Source organism: Patagioenas fasciata, chromosome 10 (genome assembly GCF_037038585.1).
Source record: "Patagioenas fasciata isolate bPatFas1 chromosome 10, bPatFas1.hap1, whole genome shotgun sequence".
NCBI classification, from domain to species: Eukaryota; Metazoa; Chordata; class Aves; order Columbiformes; family Columbidae; genus Patagioenas; species Patagioenas fasciata.
Genome location: NC_092529.1, coordinates 9,974,366 through 9,996,358, shown reverse-complemented (window position 1 = coordinate 9,996,358; position 21,993 = coordinate 9,974,366). Strand labels below are relative to the sequence as shown.

Here is a 21,993-nt window from a genome sequence, read left to right as displayed (position 1 = left end):
TTAAGTACTGATGCCTTTATTTAAATCACTCCTGACACACAGTTATTGATTTAAAACTGGATAGAATGTTCTCATTATGTTTTACAAAGTAATGTTTTAAGTCAGAATTTTAAAACTAGTAAATTATTCAGTAAAATGAGGATATTTCAGTGGGTGAGTGATATCTGTGCACACAAGCAGAATAGCTGTTTAGCACTTAACATTTGATGAAATATGCAGCAAAACTCTGTCTTAGCATTGCCAAACACAGTAAGCTTATGTATTTTTAATAGTTCTTAAATGTTGAAAAATACTGTTCTTTCAGACTCCGTATACCCGTGACTTTACAGGAAGCTGTAGTTGTTTAAAACAGAGTGGAAACAATATAGTCTGTATGAACACCATCTATCAGCCCTGCTCCATTGTTATGAACAAACCAACATGGGATGTCGACGCCATGCGCAGGATCTCTTCTGAAATCCTTCTGCCAGCCCCTGCAAGGGAAAATACAGTCATGGGCGGCTCGAAGCAGAAGCTGCTCTTTGACAGGTAATTTTGCCTAAGTCTTTGCTATGAACTTAATTATATTTTACCTTGTTACTGTTAGTTCCTTGTTTTTAACAATCATTGTGGCATCTGGTTTCTTGGGATCAGACCCAGGATGAATTTCAAGTATGGTGAAGTCAATGGGGCGGAAAAACTGTCCTAAAAATAGAAGCCAGAATTACCAGTTCAGGCATGTTGCATACAATAAAGCAGAAACAAACCAAACAGAAACCCCAGAACTTTTACATTCTTATGCTGTTTTCCACGTTCCCTCAGGGTTTTGAATGGATACGCAAACACCAAGTTTCATGTAAGGTTGAACATATGCCTGTGGTTCACCAGAATTCTATGCATATCATCTGGATGTAAGTTCCAGCTTCTGAATGCACAGTAAGATAAGCTTTTTTCTACATATCCTTCAAGATATCCTCACTTCGTGTCTTTTCTATTCAGCTGTATCATCAGAGTCTTTAGCTTTTTTTAATCAAATAATGCATGTGTTGCTCTTTGAAATTTTGGGATGTGATATGCTCAGAACAAGGCTGACATGTAGGGAATTTTTGCTCTCCTGCCAGGATCAGCTTTTACACACTTTTGCCCTGTTTGGGCTGGTGCAGGATGCTGCTGGTGCTCTGAGTGCCATAACGAGCATAGACTTTAGATCACTCAGTGAGGTCACAGATGATGAAAACAGTGATGAGCTGTGTAAACCAGTTAATGTATCTTCTCAGAGTGCTTTTGCTTAAGAGAAAAGTGATAAGATGAAAGGAGAGATCAGACTATTCGAGAGACTGGAAGAATAGCTTAGTAACAAAAAAATCCGTATCTGTAGGCTGGATTTAGGAAGCTAATAGAGGTTTCGAGATGCCAGTGAGGACAATGGACGCTACAGATTTCAGGAGCAGCAGAGGATTTGATGAAAAGATAATGCATGAATCTGAGCCCAGAATATATTGTCAGAAATTTTAATATGGCAAATCAATGTAATCTCAGCTTCCTCTGCTATCTCAGTTCAGAAAGGCTAAGTACAGGATTGTGTCTACAAATTATGTAGTCTCATACGGAACGACAAGCACGAAAACATTAAATGAAGTCATACCTAATAATCCATGGGTCTGTTCAGACAGTTTATCACTTCCCAATGTATACAGTCCTAGGAAGTCTTGGTGGAGAGGATGTTTCTTCCATACTTGGTGCAAAACAATAACAAATGAGGCACCGTTGCCCATTGAGAGCACCAGATTTTTTTTCCTATTGATTATCAAAGTTAAACTGAGGAGAAAAGAAAAACTTGACTTAGGACATTGTGCTTCCCAGAGTTAACAGCAATGAGAAGAAACTTGAGAAAAAAAACCATGTCCAACAAACAAACATGGCTTTATAAATTGCTCAGTGTTTTTTAAAATAGAGGTTTTGCAGCCTGGTTTGGTCCATGTGAATCTGTGTGTGCTCCCAGACAGTCCATCTCATACCAAATTACACTGGAAAAGGCTACCCGGCCTTTAAACTTTTCAGCAAGGTGTTTCTACCAAAACCCACCCTATAACAGCACAATTAGTCACAGATAGGTTAGTGACATGTAGATACAGCACCTCAGGCTCAGTAATAAAAACATTACAGATAAAACCATCACTTCCTTGCCTGGATGCTAACTGACACCTTTTCCTCTTCTTTTCCAGAAAAGACAACTCCTGAACTGTCTAGGTTAGTGCTAGGATACTGAAGATTTGCTTCTGCTTGTGTTAGTGATAGCGCCAGAGTGGCTATCATAATAAAAAAATAAGAATGCAGTATGAACAACAGTTTTGCTCCGGTGCTCTTGCTGTGGCACTGCCATGCTTTGAGAAGGTAGGAATTTTGTTACAGGTACACAATGAAAACATAAATGAGGAAGAGGAGGAGATGCTGCCCATTCCTTCTCTAAACTTCCTTTTTGACAGGTATAAACGATTCTGTAATAGATAAATCTCATCCAAAATATACCTGCTGACAGGGTAAAATTTCTTAAAATGGAGACTGTTTACAGGAAATTATTATATCTTTGTTTGAAAGGTTACACATTGTGTGTAAAGTCACTCTTTAAGTATTTGCAAGACACTGTTGTGTTAAGCACAATACCCAATCTAGTTTTACCTTCATCATACTAATAGAAAATCAGGGAAAATTCTTCACTTATTCCAAGCACAGGAATTTATGAATAAATATTCAGCAGTTACAAAACAAAGTAGAGAGCAGAATTCAGCAGGACATGAATAAATTTCTCTTGTATATTCAGACAAATCTTAGAAGTATATTATTGACACTAAAAAAAGTGTAGAAAGTAATACAGGAGCTGCTATTCTTTCTGTAAGCCTTACCCTTCTTGCTGCAAAGTGACTGAGTCAAGCCAGGTGAAACCTGTTTTTTCATTGCCCTTCTGAACTGTGATCTTCTCAGGAGTTACTGTCAGTTTTAAATCCAGGTGCTTATTTGCAATGCCAAGTTTTCCAAAATATGTGTTTTGGATCTTTGCGTCAGTATTTTCCCTCTTATCACCAATGAGTTCTCCATTGACTGTGATGCCTAATATAAAAAGGACACATCAAGTATTGTTTTACAGATAGGACATGATCAACTGATGTCAAGGAGTGTCATAGAAATTTAACAACTCAAGGAAACAAATATGAGTTAAAAAATAGATCAGAATTACTCATGCACATTTATGCCCAAGTAGAATAAAGCTCTGATGGCTGTTCTGTGGATTTCCACAAGGATGACAACCACTTTACTGAGAAAAGTTTAATATTTCCCAAAGCACAAAGAGCCTGTGATGGCCACAAACAGCCCATGTGACACTGGTCTCTCTTTACCAGGAATTCCATGAAATGGAATTCTAAGGATTATTTTATTGTTTGTACTACTACTCACTGAGGCAAAGTATGTCTTTCAACTCTCACAGTAGTTTTCAAACAAAGTTTGAAAGTTCATTTTGGTGCAAGAAGTGAAAACACAGTCATGGTGATGGTACCCTGTCACAGCTACAGGAACTCCTAACTTTGCTGGGAAAAAAAGCTTACGCAGTATTAAAGAGAGAAATAGCCATTAAACCTAAGACATTTTATTATATGTATCCTGATATACTGTATTTTTAAAAAATAAAAAACTCACCTGTAACTGGGTCATTTATTAAATTTAACACAGCACCTGGGTTTTCATTGATATTGAAACAAATGGCATCTTCTTTTTGTGGTACCGATATAATGAAGTGTGGATCTCCATCAACTGTAAAGGCAAATCACTGGTATTTGTATTGTGATACACAGGTTCAAAGTTCTGCACCAACATTTAATGTTGTGGCAACAGACCTGCAAATGCTGGGGACCAGCAGGAACTGGTCCCTGCACAAGCTGTATGCCCAGCTTAGTCCAGCCCATCCTCCAGCAGAGTGGTGGGGACCCAAGGAAGCTGCTACAACTCCCCAGAGTGAACTACATCCTTTTCCCCCTCATCATTCCCAGGTATGTGACATATATCCTGCATTTCTTGACTACTGCAAAATTTGGCACGTGGATTGTAGGTTCAGAATGGCCATCTCTAAGGTGGTTTTTATCTCTGAGGGCCATGAAAGTATTACCGAGGGCAAGAAGGTCACCTGAACAGAGAACAAGCAGTTACCAACACAAGGTCTAGCAATGGGAAGGAGGACTAACAAAATGACCATATACAATCTCAGTGACTTGATCTTCAAAAAACATTTAGAGATGTTTAAATTAAAATACTAGTCCCTTGGAAAGAAATAGAATGGCTGCTTTTGTGGAAGGGAATTATCTAAAAGATTCATAAAAATTGTACAATTTATTCTTAAATACCTTCTTCTGTTCCCCCTCTAGCAGACACGATCTAAACTACTCACCACTAGTATACCATGTGGGGTATGAACTATATAAGAAAGATTGTGGAGCTGCAGACAGAAAAGAAAAAGAAAAATTAGAAAAACTCACACCAAAATGGAATATTTACACATTATCCATACAGTACATGCAAGATGTCAGGAAGTTAATATGCTACGTAAATTGCTAATTCCATCCTTGTTTTTAAAGCACATAGTCTATGGAATGATGGTTTGTGCCCCATCTGAATCAAGCAAAGTTTCAGGATACAAATGTATTTGTAGTCTAAACTGCTTTGAGGGTTTCTACAAGGGCCAAGTAATGTATCTGTAGGATACAAATGTCTCAGACTTAAGGATTAAGCAAGGAAATGCAACATCACCCATTGAAAACTTCTGAGGTTTTGACATCTGCTTTTTCCAGAATGAATCTGTCTTTTCAATGAGGTCTTGAGAAAGCTAGACAGAGACTAATCTCCAGAGCAAAAACTTAAACCAAACCACCATTTCCACAATTGCCCAACCAGCAATCTGAAGGATCGGTTGCTGTCTCTTTCCTTCTCTCGAATAAAACAGTTTCATTTTGCATAAGTAACTGAACATATTAATTTAGCCAGAGATGGACATCACAGTCCCTTGCTTTATCTAATTCCAAAGGACACGCAAATTCAAGTCCATCCTCTGTTCTTGGGAAACAGCTTTCAGGAAAAAATGGTGGTCTGATGAACTGGCATTTACTCCCTAAAAGCTATTTAGCTGAAACTTTTTCATTTGGCATTGTTCAACCTTTAAGTGTGTTTTTAGCAGTGAGGGGAATTTGGTAGCATTTGTTAAAATACAGTTGTAAACCCAGAAAATGCAGTTTCTATCCCTCTGGTAATTTTTGTTGTTTGAATCAATTTCCATTGATAGATGCTGCTTCATTCAGAAGCTTAAACTAATGACTCACCCAGCATGGCAGCTGTGATATCCTGTGCTGTGAATAAAACAAAATGTTATTTTAGAGGGTAGGAAGAATAAAAAAGAATCTCTCTCACCAAAACCACCTCCCAAATCTGGTAATTAGGCATAAATTTCTAAGCATTTTTAAAAAAGAAAAACTTAGTCAAGCCAGTTTATTCAGTACTGCAACAAAGCAGACGGCATAAATTGGCAGAAAGCACACCCTACTTTTCAGCAAAAATGTTCCTCTTCCGAAGGCATGGGGTTTGCTCCCTAAGGGGCTGGCACAACCTGCTCTTCTCTGATTCCCCTGTGCCACCTTGTTCTAAACTGTGCTACTGGAAGTCAGTAAGATTTACCCACATGCTTCCACATTTTTCTAGTCTTCTACCTTTTTACAGCTGAAACTACAGAGAGGTGGCTGCAGACAGAGCTGTGCTGAAGAAGCAGCAATCCCAGCATCAGTGCAGACACCTCTGTACGAGAGACGGCTCCACAAGGTACCTGGGATCAGCAGCCTGGGAAGCAACTGAGTCATACTGGGCCTGAAATCAGTGATGGTGGGATGCTGCAGTTACCAGAGAAAGGAGCAACCACACTGAAAATGGTATTTACAAACTTTGCCAGCTGAAAAATTTTCAATCTATTTATAACATAGTCTTGTTTATTCACCAAGAATTTAATGACAATATTATGTCTTAGATCAAGTAAGTGATGCAGGAAATTAATCTCTAATGGTTAAAAATATTAAGTAAATATGACAAGAAATGTACATACCTTCAGCTGTTACCATGGGCAGGTAAGAAGTAAAGGAAGAAAAAGAAATTTACAGTTTCAATTGTATGATTAAACAGACCCTGTTAAAACATTCTAAAAAAGAAATAAATTAAAAACTGTTTGACAATTCAACCAGGTAGCTTCAGTATTTTACAATTCCATTTCTTCCCAATAACAAAACTAAATATTTGTAGATCAAACAGAAACTCACTGAAAGTAAAAAGCTCTCATGTGGGGCAGCAAAACTGCAATTAATTAAGCATATGACAGGAGCACTATTAGTAATTGTTCTATTGTTATGCCATTTCCTCATTGCAAAATGTTCCTTACTGGTTTTATACTTGTGCGGTTTTCAAGGCATTGGCATAATTCTGTTAATACTGACTGGATGATTCAATAATCCTATTTGTGAGTCTAGATTCTAGGGTGTGTAAAAATTATTTTCTTTTCCTTTACAGCAGCAGTGTTTTGAGTATTTTCTCCTATTACTGCTCTATACTTTCTGTATACAAAGAGGATTTACTTGGAAAGAACTCCAGAAAAGGGCCTTTGTACTGCAAGTACCTGGAAAAGCAAAGCAAAGAGCTGAAGATCCCTCTGAGTAGATGCTACTTCTGTCAGATCTTTGGGTAAGTTTTTCCATTTCATGGAGTTCAGCTGTAAACTTTAAAGTCATTATGCTGTATAATGACTTGAATGTTAAATTACACAAGAAGTGTTTTTATGTCAGTATCTCATAATGAGGGTTACGAAAAATAATGCAAAAATTTTATCAGCAGAATGCTTGAAGAATTATTCAGAATTGAAGAGCAATTAGCAATTAATTGATTTCAAGACTTACTCCGGTTGAAAGAAAAACCCACTAACCTCCAGTAAGCATCTCAGTTATGCTGTGAGTTACCAGGCCAAATGCAGGAGATGAGAAAGTTTTTCATCTAGAAGCCAGCAAAGAGCCCACACAGAGCCTGGGAGGAACTTTTAGGGGCACTAAGCGAAAGTTTTTGGAAAAAAAAATAACGGATGCAAATAGAGGAGACTGAAAAGCCTCACAAGAGGTTTGTCAGACCCGTTGAATGAGGGAGAGATGAGGATGGCCCCAAGAACACACACAGATGAGGGCAGGAGGGCTTTGGGGTGCACTGAGTGGACACCGTTTGCTTTACTTTCCTAAAGAGGAGTAGAGTCCTTCTGTTTCACACCGATTAAACAAAGAGGCTGAACTGTATGAACACAGAGTGCTCTACTGAGCAAGGAGTTAATAATTAGCCAAACTATAATATCAGAGCAGTCGAGAACAAATTGTGTGCCTTCAATATAATTGCTTGTCTTTCTGCAATATATATGAATACTGTGTTTTACGGCTGTCATCTCCATCTTTGTACAAACTGAGATATCCTGCACAAGGAAGATCTCATGCAAATTTTCTGTTTTCATGTAGCAAGACGTTACTATATCTCACACTAAGCTGAAGTATGTAGAAAAATGAAGGAGAAAGTGATGTGAAGTCAACTGAATATAGCTGGATTATTAGATTAGAAATGCTTCTTGTTTTTCATTTTTTGATGTAAATTTTATATCTTTAGCTTTAAATACAATTATTTTCAGTTTATAGTATTTTTGTCTGTATGATTCAGTAACAAAAGATGGTTTGATGGAAATGAGCTTTATGATGAAAAGTAATTTTGCATAAACCATACGTATGCAAGGCTTGGAAAGCAGATTTTTCAGAAACATTTTTAAAACTGTGCCCACACAAAAGCCTTTCTTTAGGGGAACACCAAAGGAACATTTGGCTTCCCAAATAAAGTAAAATTGTGAAAATGTCTATACCTTCAATGGGTTTATCAGCAATCCCATCTTGATTGTCATGGTCTTCTGGCTTTGTTACCACCATGGATGTCAGTGGCGTTACAAACTTGTATTTCAGTGAGAGATCCAGGGCTTCAGCTGTAAAATTCTCCTTTTCTTCTCCTGTAGCTGCAATACTGAATACAGACAGACTCCCAGCATCAATAATTGCTACATTACTCACTGAACTCTGGATTAAATATTTTTCTTTAAAGTAACATCATTTCTCTGCAGCAAATTTATCAATAAAGAATATTTCTTGGAGAGCACTTCTGATCCTGCTGGCTATCCAAGAAAAAGGCAAAACTGTGTTTTGTATTAGCAATAATTTGAAATTGTTTCATTTGCAACCTGAAACAGAAATACTGAGGCTGGGGAGGAGAATAGGTCGGGGGATTTTCCTTACTGAATTTTATACGTTTCCACTGGCACCTCGGTGTGATGTGAATTTGGGCTTCATATCCTAGAATTTGCACCCGTCAGATGGCTTAACGCATTCATGGAACATGATGTTCTACATATAGTTACCGTTTTTCCAGGAGTTGTTCAATGGTGAGATAAGCCCAGAGCCTCTCAATGTAATCTCCAAATATGTATTGTTGCTCTTGGAAAGCTTTAGCTGTTTGCTCAACATCCTGTTGTGCAGTATACGACAGGGCGTCGTTAGCCTGTTAGGAATAAGGAAACTTCTTTGTATCATAAGTAACCAGACACTTCCAGAACCTCACAAAATGAAGATCTTCCCATCTGAAAATCTTATGAAATTGAAAAACAGTCTGGTCCTACACAGCCCTTGCCCAGGAAATTGTCAGTGTTGTATCAGGCTCTTTGTTCTGTTGCTTCTGTGAAAGTTAGTATTGTGTGCTATAGGACATAATGGGGTTTCCAAATTCACACGGCATTTTTGTTCGTTAGAATTTGGCTCCTCAGGATTTATAGAACTTTGATTATGACAGGGATTTTATATAGGCACATGTTCAAGCAGATACACTGGCTAGCTTACTAATAATACATTATTTGTATTTGAAACATACCTAATTTCTTACAATATATTTAATACACCACAGTGTATACGGCATATATGCAGTTCACAGTATTTATGATAACATAATCTATAATGTTTGTGTTGTGTTTCTTGAATATCAAGGCAAATATTTTTACAGAATGCAGAGCTGGATTTGGATCATTCAGTTCCTATTAGAAGTAGAGTTCTATTTTTTCTTCACCCGGTGAAGACTAGTGTCTGTGAACACTGAACATTTGGCTCCTGAAATAACCAGGTAGTGTGTTTAGAGACTAAACTGGATAAAACAAAACAAAACCCAGCCAAAAAACCACCCAAACAAACCTGTTAGCCAAGCTAATCCAGTCACACTGCACAAAGTTGTTCCAGACTGACCCTAGTACACCTGACTCAGGCAAGTAACTTGCAGTTTTAAAAGCAATTACTTTGGCACATTTAGTTCCTCACATATGCAGTAACACATCCTGTCACTGGGTAAAGAAATACCAGCAAATATTTTAAGTTTTGCCAGCTTTGGACATTGATGTTTTGCATATCTTACTTAAGTTAAAGGAATCCATACTTACGCCTTCACCTCTCACATCTACAGTCAAACTGTTTTGGTTGTTGTCTATAAAGCGCCCAGCCACCACAATCTCAGACCCATCATAGAAATGCTTAAAACTGTTCTTAGTTAGGTCTGATATTTCATTTTCTGGGTAGTTTAACTCCACGTCTGTGAGCATGGGATTTGACACCTCATCATAAAATCCCTATGGGATAAAAAAATATAAGGAAAACATTGTTTCTTTAGTTCATAGGTAAATTCCTAGGTAGGTCTGCAGCCAGGCTCCCAAGCTCCCCCCCATTTGTTAGAAGTACGTTTCTAGATCTATTCTCTGCAGAGACTGAAATGACAACATAAGCAAAAGGACACTAGATACCTGATTTTGGCAGAGCTTGCAGTGAAATCCAGTATCTAAATTCTTTGGTGAATTTTTGAATGGCTGCTATTGGAAAGTGAGAAGTAAAAAAGGTCAACTCTGTACTACCTATACCTGTTCTCATGACTTATATGACTATAAAATGCTTCAGACGTATGGTAAAATACACCTGCTTGCATTAAGTTCCTAAAGACAGAATATCCAAAGCCTTTATGCTCTGTCATCCTTCTCCTCCCTTGACATGACATGATTGATCTACATGATCTGTGAGGTATAGGAGATATGACAATTGCAGCAATTTTGTGTCCTTCAGAACCATGACTCGTGTCACCCTATGCCAAGTTTGGAACCCTTTTCCATAGTCCACAGTATCTCCATTTTACTGTCCTTCCACATTCTGCTTATATAAGGGAACAATTAAATGCAACTAAAATTCTGATTACAGCAGGCTCCTGAGTATTTCAGTACCAGATTACACTTTGAGGTTTTCATTATTTCAAAATAAGAACATCTGTATAGTTATCTGAGTTAATGTATCTCTCATCTAATTTAAGGGGTGAGTACTGTACCTGAAGCTGTAAAGCTGAATCAGAGTCAGGATAAATCCGACGGGCTAATCCTTTATTCTCCAGTGCCATCTTCTCCAGGAAGTTGTAGTCAACACCATAGCCAAAACCAAGATTATATAAGGGATATTTTCCTTCAATGGCTTTTTTTACATCTGTCTGAATGTCCTGAGTGTTTGATACACCTGCATCAAGCCAGAAAGAGTTTGAGTTTTCTTCATAAATAGATAAAATTATCACAAAATTAAATGCGGCTGGTCACGTTCAGATTTCTTAGGAGGCATTACCAAAAACTTGTTTTAGTAGTATAATGCTGGTATAGTAGTATTTAAATCGTGAAAACAGACAGAAATCAAAGATGGAGGCCAATTTTAACAGAACATTTTTTGTTCGTTAATTCACTCTCTTTATTATTCCATCCAACACAAACTTACCTACATTTGGTTGGCCATCTGTTAACATGATAATTATAGAAGCACTTCTCTTGGGCACTACGTTTTGTTCATGAGCATCATTCAGCATATTGATTCCCCTCATTATACCACCATGTAAATTTGTCGCTGCACAGTAGACAGAAAAATTTGGTTTCAGCACAAACAAGTCAAAATAAAGGCCCATTTTTCGCTGGAATCTGATGAGATCTCATTACAGTATGAAAATGGAAGATTTGGGTTTGCAAGCAGGGGGAGGTTCAGACAGTAAAGTATCTGGGTTTTGGAATCATAAGAAAAAGTAGATGTCATATTCTGACTAAACTTTTGGAAGAGTCTCATCAGTAATAATAAAAAAACAAAGCCAAAGCATTCTGTTCACAGACTGAATTGGTAGATGAATTTCCAGAATGAGATATTGGCAAGTCCAGTAAAGTACTTACCGCCTGAAGTGTCAATGCCCCGAACAAACGCCCTTGCTTCATCCAAATTCTTAGGAGTGGCCTTGATTAGTGTTTCTTTCCAGGTGTGTACTTCACTACCAAACAGTATGAAATTGAAGAAGTCATCTTCTTTAATGTCGTCTAAGATTTTCAGAAGTGCTTCTCTCGTCTATAAGCCAAGGAGTTTTAAATGTATGGTTCAACATTTACCAAAATAGGTGCTTAGAGGTTTTATGTGATTCATCTCTCAGCATTTGGGTATTTTTAAGTTTTACACAGGATGTCGTGCAAAAATTCTGAGCTTGTTCTGTCCTTGCCAATCCCTGTGTCTACTACATAGCAACTCTAGTGAAGTCAGCCGGTTGCAGTTCCACCTGGTAAATCTTTGTAGCTGAGAGGAAAATCAGGTCTCATGTCATGGCTCCTTGCTTACACTGAGGTAAGCACGCATTGCAAATTGAAAGTGATGGGAAATGAGTAGCTACAGGCTGGTGGAGATGCTCCTATGCAAGCAAGCGTGGCTATTTTCATGCAGCAGCAAAACCTGAAAATTCTGAGCATTAGCTTAGAATGAGGAGTCCTAAGTATGAAAAGAGCTGCTGCATCCCAGAGGAAATGGAAATACAACAGAAATACTGCATAGTACTGTATGCACATTTTAATTTTGGAACTGTCCAGTACGTGTGACAGAGCATTCTGGAAATGTTGACAGTTTTGAACTAATAACATTTACAACTAAGTAAATATAGCCTCAATGTATAGAATTTTGTTCTACATTAACACTTCAAACCAGTACTAATGGTGCTGAGCATTAGAAACATCTCAGCATAAAAACACTTGATACAGCTTAAGCCATGCATATGCACTCTAAGCCACCGTGTCCATTCCACCACAACCAATGCTCGTCCATTGGGACTTTATAGTAATGTGATAACTTACCTGTTCTATTTCTCTTCCAGACATTGAGCCACTAATATCTATTACAAAAATAATATTCTTAGGCAACATTGGAAGATTTGTCGGTGCAAAGAAATGTACAAAGTAGCCATTGACAATCTGAAAAATAAAATGTAAACAACAACCAAACAAACAACAAACAATTTTTGTATATCATAAAGATAAAATGGATAAAGAAGAATTTACTTTCATTTAGTGTCTAGCTGCTGAGTGGAATAACAAGCTTTAAAGGTCCTGACCAGTCTCACCTCTGTCCATGAGCCCAGGAGCTTCAATTTAAGCACAAGCCTGGGCCTTTAGTCCCTGCCTCAGCTACACTGCAAGAACACCTGGTCTCCAGCTGTGCCACAGCCATATCTGTTCCTGTCCATGGACTCCGCTGATCTGGATCCCACTCTGCAGCCTGACTTTCCACCTTGAACTCGGGTTGCCTCATCACCACAAACTACCCTTATGACCTGGACTCTCAGCTGATTTCACTGACATCTCTGGAAAATGTGAGGAGCAGGCTCTTGGCTGACTAAAGCCCCTTTGCTTTCAGCTGTATTGTCATTATCAGCTCCTTGTCCTTCAGGTAACAGCTGGCTCCCCTGACTCTGTGCAAGCTAAGCTGTTCAACAATTTCCAGCTGTCAGATTTACCTGTAAATTATCTGGAGTTGTTCTCTTCACATCATATCTTACAGTGAAGTCACCATCCAAGAGAGACTGCGAGCAATTTGCACAGGTTCGCTGCTGATCAAGGGTTGGCTTGAAAGAGATATGGCCCTGAAAAGAAAAGCCTTCATTACATCTGAACCTTAATAGCTGAAAATTTTCTACAGAACACACAAAGAAGTTTGCATTTTTGTAAAACTAGTATGTTCATATTCACAGACACAAGAATAACCTGTTTTATCAGCTTAGATATTAGTTTGTATTGACACACATTTATATATTTATTGATGGGTAACTGATATGTGAAGGATGCTATCTAGAACTTTCTTCATATGTTTACTTCCCCTTCTTCCTTGGTTCAGCCCTCCACTCTGAATGACACTTTCAAGAAGGCTGTTGGGCAGTCTGCGTGTTAGGAATTCTACCAGCTCCACACATGAGCAAACTACTTGTTACTGAGTCAGTTCTTCTGTATTCAGGTTTCCAACTCCTGCTGCGGGACAAGACCTACCAGCCTGGGTACAGCACCATGCGAACAGGTACGTGGCTTCTGAACTGCGTGGAGATGCCCTTCAACTTGCCAGCTTGGAATTCAGAGCTTGTTTGCACAGACAAGCCTTTCCTGTATTTTCTCTTATGTTTTTCCTCTCACTTTCATTGCTAGCCACTACAGCATTTTGCACTGACATTATTATTTCAGTATTATAATCATAATAAATGGAATGCAGTAGCCATTGTACCTTTTTCTCTGAAAAAGTTTTTTTTACGATATTTTGTAGTTCATTGGTGATGAACGTTCCTTCCGCTTCCAGCTCACTTATACCCTGGGGCTCAAAGATATCTACTTCGATCTGAAATATTAATTGAAAATTCATTGTCATTGATTACCCCACAATATATCAACATAGCCATTTACAGGGGGATCAGCAGGCAACTAAAGATGTGAAAGAGGGATGATTTTTGTAGAAGAAAAAGAAATTTACTTTTGTAATTCATAATGGCAGATCAAATCCACAGTGTGTGGACATGCCATCAGCAAGCAGACCTTTTTATACACAGAAGTTAAAAACACAGCTAGAAACAAATAAAGCTTAGGAGAAATATAACTTATTTGAAAGTTAGATACTGGAATTTTGTAAAATGTCAGTACTCAAGTCCTTCAAAAATATAACCCAGCCAATAGCTATGAGTTGTGCCCATCTTTGACCTGTATTTCAGAATCTTCTATCATAGTATGTTTAAAATAATGCTCCAGAAACTCTACAGATACTGAGTTTTGTAATGATTTCTACACAGCATTTTCTGGGCATACAAAGGAGAAAAATTTTGCCTTAGAGCTGGGTTTTAGCAAGGCAGATTGTAGTGATCATAGACAAGTTTTGGCACACAAAAGACAGTATTCTAGAATGTGATATATGTATCACTGTAATTTAAGATGATGTAGTGTCATGAGTGGGATGAGAACGATGTAGTTTGTGCTATAAAGGCATTTTTAAAAGTTATTGGTCTTCTATTTTAGCCCAAGGCATCATAATGGCTTTTTCAGGTTTCCATACATCATTTCTTTTGGAGGGTTAGTAGCTGAACCAATTGGTCAGGCGTACAAATAAAAACCTGCACTAAAGCACACTGGTGTGGACTCCCCACACAATTCATTAGAAACATCACCTGTGAATCAATGGGAATGACCACGGTACTCCACTTTCAACAGATGTACAGAATTTCATCATCTCTTAAGTTACAGTAGCCAACTGGGTCCAGTTTGCCATTTACCTCAAAATCTCTGACAAGCTGCTTCGGTTTTACTTTGATGAACATCTCATATTTTCCGAATTGTCGCTTCAGCAGTTCCTCATATGTGAGTTCAAAATTCACTTTACTGGCTGCTGCAATGTTGACTGAGACAGTGAATTTTTCTGTTTTTCTTCCTGAAGCTCTGTATTTAAGTGGGTAAGAAAAAGAATATCTTTATCCTTTTTAACAATATTTCATGTTTGGGTTGGTGGAGTATGATTTTCAAAGATGAGTAAAACAAAGATGGGAATTTTGATCTGTTGCTAAAATCATACTAAAACTGTAGAATTCACTCAGTTTTCCCAGTGAGCTTAATCCCAGGAACAGGTTATACAAAGTCAGTGAAAGCTGCAGAAACAGTCTTTCCATAATTGTAGGTATTGCCAGTGTAGTAAGAAGTTTTATTTTGTTTTTATAATTTACACTGCAATGACTCTAACCTAATGATTGTTCTTTAGTCCTGTAAAAAACAAACTTCAGAAATATGCCAGAACAAGCTATTTCCAATCTGACAATGTGCTATGGGATGATGTTGTGGAAGCCACACATGACATCACTCTTACTTGACAAGACCAGCAGTCTGTCCCTTTGAAACAGCTTTCTCATATTGCTTTTTTGCAGCTTCTTTTTCCTTTACAGTTCCAGGATAAGTGACACCATCAATTGTCCTGCAGATGAAAAAGTCCTAGTTACTATAGGTAATCCTCTGTCTATTGATTGGTTTGCTAAAAAGCGTCCTCAGGAATCTGATACTGCCAAGGTTTGAGCACTTTCACTGAAGCTGGTCTTCTCAGTGAATTTGGCCGGAATGAAGAGCTTTGTGCTCAGTATCTTGAGAGAATCTAAACCAATTTTTACTTTGAAAATTAATTAGATCAAAACTAAGCTGATGGCAACACCACTTCCACCTGCCATATTCCTACACTTTAGCAGCACAACAATCTCATTTCATGTAACGGCAAGATTAATGGATCCAAATGTGGCTATCTACAGCTGAACATTTCATCTTTAGACTCCTTACACCGTTAAACAGGCATTTCTCATAGGAGGTTCATCTCATCCTATACTAAAAGTTCTAGCACACATTAAGAATAGCTGTGCCCTAGAAGTTACTGTTTCTTTTTGCTGAAAATAAAAGAGGCATAGTGTGATTAGCTGAGATGGATATGTTTAAACCAAATTAAACCTCCTAATGGTGTGAGAATTGCATATTATTGCAATGAAAGGTACAAATGTAAGAGAATAATTCTATTTCCTGCCTTTGATTCAAATATGATTTTTAAATGAAAATAAATTAAGCTATAATGCCATCAGGGAAATTCACTAATAGAACTTTTCTGGTTTAAGAACACCAGAGTAAGTAAGTGGTGTTTCTGAAAAGATGAATGGATCTCCAGAGAAGATGCTCCGTTCCCTAAGGTCCATGATGATGAACAGAAATAACTGAAAATTAGTCATCTTTTCTATAGACGTACCAATGTTTGTTTTTCTCCAAGTATCTTGCATGTTATGTTAACAGAATCAGAAAATTACCCAGGAGGCATTTAGAAATCTATTCAAATGGCGAAGTAAAAATGAACATTTTGGTTCCGTTTCTCCCAGTTGCATTTGCATAGATTTTTAGTCTTTTCTATCTATAATATAAAGATTACACACATGCTGAAGTTGGTAATGAAGGCTGTCTTAGGGAGTTCAACATCAAAGACAACTTCTTTGTGTACATTTCCACGATTGACAGCTTTACTGGTGATGACATTGTGGGCAAATCGTGAAGTTACTTTACTATCAATTTTCATGCTATAGATTTCTATTCCATTGACAACCTGTAGATTGAAAAATTAAAAACAAACATACAAAGAAAGAGTTAGCTGTTACACTGATCAGCCATGATCATATTTATAGAAAGAAGTAACGGCAGGACATTCTATCACTCCAAAGCAAAACAGGAAATACCTGATCATAAGAAGAGTTGTTTCCTTGGATACCTATCACGCTGCCATTGCTGTGCTACTCCACAAGTTCTAACTACAGCCTCTTTAACAAAATACTACTGCCACAGCAAAGACACTGACATTCTAAGAATCACCTTTTTTTTTTTTTTTTCCTTTATTAAGTCTGTGACTTTTGCTTGTGGTTAAGTCAAAGAGCACAACAACTTGCTGCTGCCTCACTATATTAGTGACTGTAATTATCAGTGGATTGGATGACTCCTAGAGCAGGGATTTAAGGAGTCATCTTGTTTAAAAATAGACCTAAACAATTCCAGATGGCTTCAAATTCCATTTTATGTTTATCTCAATATCTTCACAACTGGGGCTCATTCTTCTTTAAACAAGTGGGTAGGGAAATATTTTCTTTTGAACACTCATGCATAAGGTTGCTGGAGACTATAGGAAAGCAGAGGTAACAACAGATAAGACTCCATAGGCAACTCCACAATGGCAGGGTTTGCTTCTTGCAGCAAAACCAGCACTGGAAGGAACCGTAGGGGTTTGATGGTGGGCCTGATCTCTAGCTGGTTGATTGAGAAGGTCCCCAAACAATCAAAGCATTTAAGCATTGCTGAAGTAGAGTCTAGGTGCCAAGTGGAATCAGCCTCAGAGCCGAGGTCTCTTGCCTTTTTCAGAAATAATTACAACATAAAATAAAAGTAAAAATAAAACCATCACAGACTGGATGTCTGTTAGAGATACAGAGGTGAGTTCAAACACCTTTGCTATTTATTCAAATACAAGGAGGTTAAAAATAATTTGTTTATTCTCTTTCCTTGTCCAGGAGTTTCCATCAGAGCTTGGAAAGGAACTGCCCAGTTAGTCCTACTGCCTAGAACAAGCAACGCTGGGCTACTCCTCTCATCACACCCACTCAGAAATATCCATTTGCTCAGACTGGACTCACAGAAACATGTTGTGAACATAGTAAGAATATTCTTGTCACTGTAAATCTTTCTCAGTAGCCCCAACAAAACCAAGCCCTACTCACCAAGTCATTATCAGCATTTCGCTTCTGTGAAGAGAAAAACAGGGAAAAAATATTAAGGTAGGAAAGCTGCATTTAGAAATAAATCACTTAACACCTATGTAGTTGTCTTCTGCTTCCAAGTCCAAAGAAGTTGTCCGGTTATACACACATCCAAACCATCAGGCAGACCCATCCTCATGCTCTTTCAGACTTACTCCTAATTTTTTCCTGTTTCAACCCAACAGCCTCACATTCTAATGTGAATAAGTAAAATAGTAATTCAGCAGGGTTACAGAGAGGAGAGGTGGTCACTATGACAGGCTGCCTGGAAGGAAAAAAAACAAACCAAACCAAACCCGTTTAAACTGTTGGGGTTTTTTTGTTTGTTTGGTTTTGTGTTTTTTTTTTTTTTTGCACATTTGCTCCCCAAGTAGGTGAAAATATCAGAAGTTCTACAAAAACACAATGTACTCTCTTCTGAAAGAGAGGATGGGCTTCAAATGTACTTACTGAATCATGTTAAATAACAGCTTGTGTAACTCAATTCCCGTAAGCCTGGCTGCAAATACCTTATCTTTTTTGGCTACAAGAGCCCTGTGGGTCACATTTTGCACAAGCGTGTTTATCTGTTCCACCAAATCGAGGGGTAAAGACACAATGAAGTATCAAGTCAGATGCATATCTCATGGAGATTTAAGGCTTTTGTTAACTTTCACACTTAGGAGTTCTACATGTTGGAAACTGAGACACACAGCATTATTTTTTGTTTGTTTTGGAGTTTTTTTTCAAGATACTATATTAAATCTATGATAATGCGAGGATGGGGGCAGAGCTGCTCAGCTTTTGTAAGAATCTGGCCAAAAGGTCCGTATACATTTCCCTAGGTTCATCTTCCAAACTGTTATTGCCATACAGGTGATTTCTGTGTGTACGTCTCTCCTGTTTCACAAACCTATGGGGGCTTTTTTAATGCCTGTGTAGAGCATGCACCAGTTCAAAACTGTCCTTTTCCAAACTGAAATTATCTTTTCTATATCTATACTGCCATTCTGGCTCATCATTTCCCCTTACAAAACATGAACTAAGGTACTGACTCCAGGAAATGAAGAGCTGAAAGTCACTGAAATGTCAGGTTATTTGGTACACGCTTTTCCTTACAGTGGAATTACCAAGCAGTTTAAGAATACAAAAAGGTGCAAAAATATGTTCTTTAATTACAAATTCTACAATTCTGACTACTAACTCCTAAATGAAAAGATACTTTACCTGCACTTAACTTTTACAGAATTGCTGCTGTGCACATGCCTTATCAGAATTATGGGTTTCACAGTAGTTTTGAAAGAGTTCTGTTCTGATTCTGTAAATATTTTGGGTGGGTATTCTGCCATTCTCATTAAAAAAGAAAATACAGAAAAATCTCTTGGTGAAAGGTATTAATCACTTAGTACTTGGCTGGTCTTCAATGGAGATACTCAAACCCAGCCCGATATTGTCCTGGGCTACGTGCTCTAGCTGACCCTGGTTTGCACAGGGAGTACACCCTGTGACTCTGTGATTCTATGATTTTTTTCATTCTTAATGATTCACTTGGATGTAGCGAGAGACCTCAATGACATCAAGGTCATTTTAAGTTATGTGGGCAGAAAGTGAGAGTGTCCCATTAAAAAATGTTATGCAATTCTAGATCAAACTGAGATTTTCGTATCCTCTACCTTGTATAATTACAGTTACTTGACAAAATGTTTCTATAGTTTTTCCACATATTTGCCGGTTGTGGCAATTATTAGGAATTTTTTTCAGTTGCATAACAGTAATGAATTCTGCTTTTGTTTAATACTGTTTTGTTGTGGCAACAGCAAAGAATATAGGTGCAAAAAATCTATAGAAATTGGTGAGGAAGAGCAGAATAAAAAAGGAATCTGAATTCCCAAGAAAACAGGGAGGGAAAAGAGGGCTCCCATGACAGCACTTGCTGAAAGAAGCCCTGATTTTACAGCTTGGGAAACTCAAACACAGCATGACTAAAAGATTCAGCAAAGACTATACAGTTAACTTAAAGTGACCTCCAGGAATTCACAACACTGAATGAGGCATTTGGATATATCCTCAAGCACTACATAGGAAAAATAAGGTAGGAATATTATTTCCAAATCCACAGCAACATTAAAGATTTTATTATTCCAAGTGATGCTAATTGGCTATCACAGAGAAGAGACCATAATGCAGCTAAGCTACAGAAACTAAACTTCTTTGTGAGCAATGCAGGAGTCTCACTGCTGCCAAAATGAGAGATTCATAAAAGGAAGGCTGTATCATCACTACCTGTGCTTTGAATATGTAGTGCTATGGGTAGTTTTTAATCTAGAAAAACCTTTCCCACCCTTAGTAGCTGCATGCATAGGAACAAGGTGTACAAGTGCATGTAGGGATCTTTGTATTGGATTTTTGTTCAGTTTTCACAGAATTTCGTCTGCCAGTTGTGTTTACCTGACTGTGGCTTTAAAAGCAGCTTTGACAGCTTCAAGGTCATCAGCCAGACAGAATTCCAGCTGTGCTTCACCACTCCTCACTGGCATGCTGCTTGCTCAAAGGAGCAAAATCAGGGATGGGGACTGAGACCTTCACACTACACAACAATCTCCTCCATTTCAATCAAATTACACTTGTATAAAGTATATAACAACACTGGGAGAATCAAGGGACTTTCCTGTAGTGTTCTGTATGTATGGATGAAGCACTGCACTAAGCTTTGGCTATTTTCTATTTAGAAAAGCTTTAGCATTGCAAGACCTACAGAGAACAACAGGTAGTATGGTAATCAGAGGAAAAATCTACATTATAGCTTGGCCATGTAATGGTTAAATAATAAGAACCCACGGCAACTCCAATTTGCAGCTATAAGTCTCAAGCTGATTTTAAAATGTTAGATATATTATTATCCTGATTTTCAAAGAAAAAGTCTTGGCAAAGACTGTTACCTAATCAACAGAAATTGACTGTAAATTGCTCTGTCCTGTTCTACTCACTAACCTACAATGCTCCCCAAAGACATTTGCCCTTTGTAACTTTTCATAGCGTGTAACTACTGAGAGGAAGATAATTTATTGAGGTGAGGAATAGTGGCTGGGAACTTAACTGGAGAAGCTTAAGCAGAACATGAGGAAGCGCTGCCTTAGAGATCCAGTGAAAACCAGAACGGCACCTTTGAGCGACACAGATATATTGAATGCTACGCTAGCATGCAAATCTTGCGAGAAAAATCCTACTGTGGCATTTGAATACTGGACATATTTATCTGGATGCCATCTCTGATAAATGTTGATAAATAGCGGGAAGTTAATCTATGAAGAATTGGAGCCCCATGCATGGTTGATTACTTACCTTGATGTTTCTGACATGAGTTACCAAAAGATCTGATGATGCAAAGGCAGGAATCAATAATAAAACGAAAAGTAACAGATGGTTTTCCATTTTGGAAAGAAGTTTCCAATCTGAATGATATGCATATATATGTAATGCTTTGTTTACCAAGTGTTAATAAATAACCCAGCGAGAAGTGGGATTAAACATTAGGCATTCGAGGAAAATCTGTTACTGAATTTTGAATTTGCATCATCTGCAGAATACTGCTACAAAATAGAGAATTCACAGAATACTTCAGCAATCTCTCTTCTATATAGTATCTCCACGCAGAAATCAACACCTATTCCTGTACAGACAGCTGAGATTGATCTCTGCTCCAGACTCACCCCTTTTCCAAATGAAAACCATTATCTTTCTGATACCTTCTTAAGCCTGGCCCTGGCCTGCATTTATTGCAGCCATAGCAGAGCTTGAAGTCTCTTAAACTCCTTTTATGCTCCTCTTCAAAAACTACCTGCCGTAATCCTGCATATCACTCAGGTACCCGATTTCTGTATCATTATTTGACATGTCTCATCTAGTGCAGAACTTTCCTATTGCTTGCTTTCCTGTCCATCTTCATGGCTGAAACCAGCTCCAAGCTCCAGGGTCCTGCACAGTCAATACCCACCCAGCCTGCTGCTGCAGGGTCTGTTTGTTATCGTGACAGCATTAATTGTCTCTTCATCTTTTTAACAGATTTCATCTCCTCCCCTGAACGAAACACAGACTTTTCAGACTGGGGGTTAAATGCTCAGCGATAACAAAATTTATGGAATTTGAGGTATTTCCTGGTGTTCCTGCAGGCAGCTTGCCGAGGTGCACAGCCATGTGAGGCCCACAGCACAGGTGCAGGAGCGTCTTTTAAGGCAGCGT

General features: G+C 38.1%; 1 protein-coding gene and 1 long non-coding RNA gene across 2 annotated transcripts; one reads left to right on the top strand and one right to left on the bottom strand.

Annotated features, from left to right (window-relative positions):
* LOC136105746 (inter-alpha-trypsin inhibitor heavy chain H3-like) lies at positions 1–21,222 on the bottom strand. Its single transcript, XM_065845544.2, has 21 exons — positions 21,097–21,222; positions 17,737–17,760; positions 16,411–16,577; positions 15,318–15,422; positions 14,734–14,896; positions 13,701–13,811; positions 12,946–13,071; positions 12,287–12,403; positions 11,348–11,516; positions 10,908–11,033; positions 10,477–10,658; positions 9,551–9,736; positions 8,489–8,628; positions 7,943–8,097; positions 6,098–6,118; positions 4,418–4,465; positions 3,673–3,786; positions 2,883–3,087; positions 1,625–1,797; positions 573–684; positions 1–473 (listed from the first exon to the last, which is right to left on the bottom strand). Exons 1-21 carry the CDS (start codon positions 21,184–21,186, stop codon positions 344–346), a joined length of 2,664 nt encoding a protein of 887 aa, XP_065701616.1. The 5' UTR covers positions 21,187–21,222; the 3' UTR covers positions 1–343.
* LOC139828775 (uncharacterized) lies at positions 4,631–13,641 on the top strand. Its single transcript, XR_011740715.1, has 3 exons — positions 4,631–5,942; positions 6,571–6,741; positions 13,440–13,641. It is a non-coding gene; the product is annotated as an uncharacterized lncRNA (long non-coding RNA).
* Positions 21,223–21,993: the final 771 nt, after the last annotated feature.

Bases quoted from the DNA above. Each gene is read 5' to 3' on its own strand.
- LOC136105746 (XM_065845544.2), bottom strand. From the start codon at position 21,186: ATGGAAAACCATCTGTTACTTTTCGTTTTATTATTGATTCCTGCCTTT. The intron at 17,761-21,096 runs GTAAGTAATCAA...TTCTCTTCACAG, and splicing joins CTCATGTCAGAAACATCAAG to AAGCGAAATGCTGATAATGA. The intron at 8,629-9,550 runs GTAAGTATGGAT...TATTCCTAACAG, and splicing joins TAGATGTGAGAGGTGAAGGC to GCTAACGACGCCCTGTCGTA.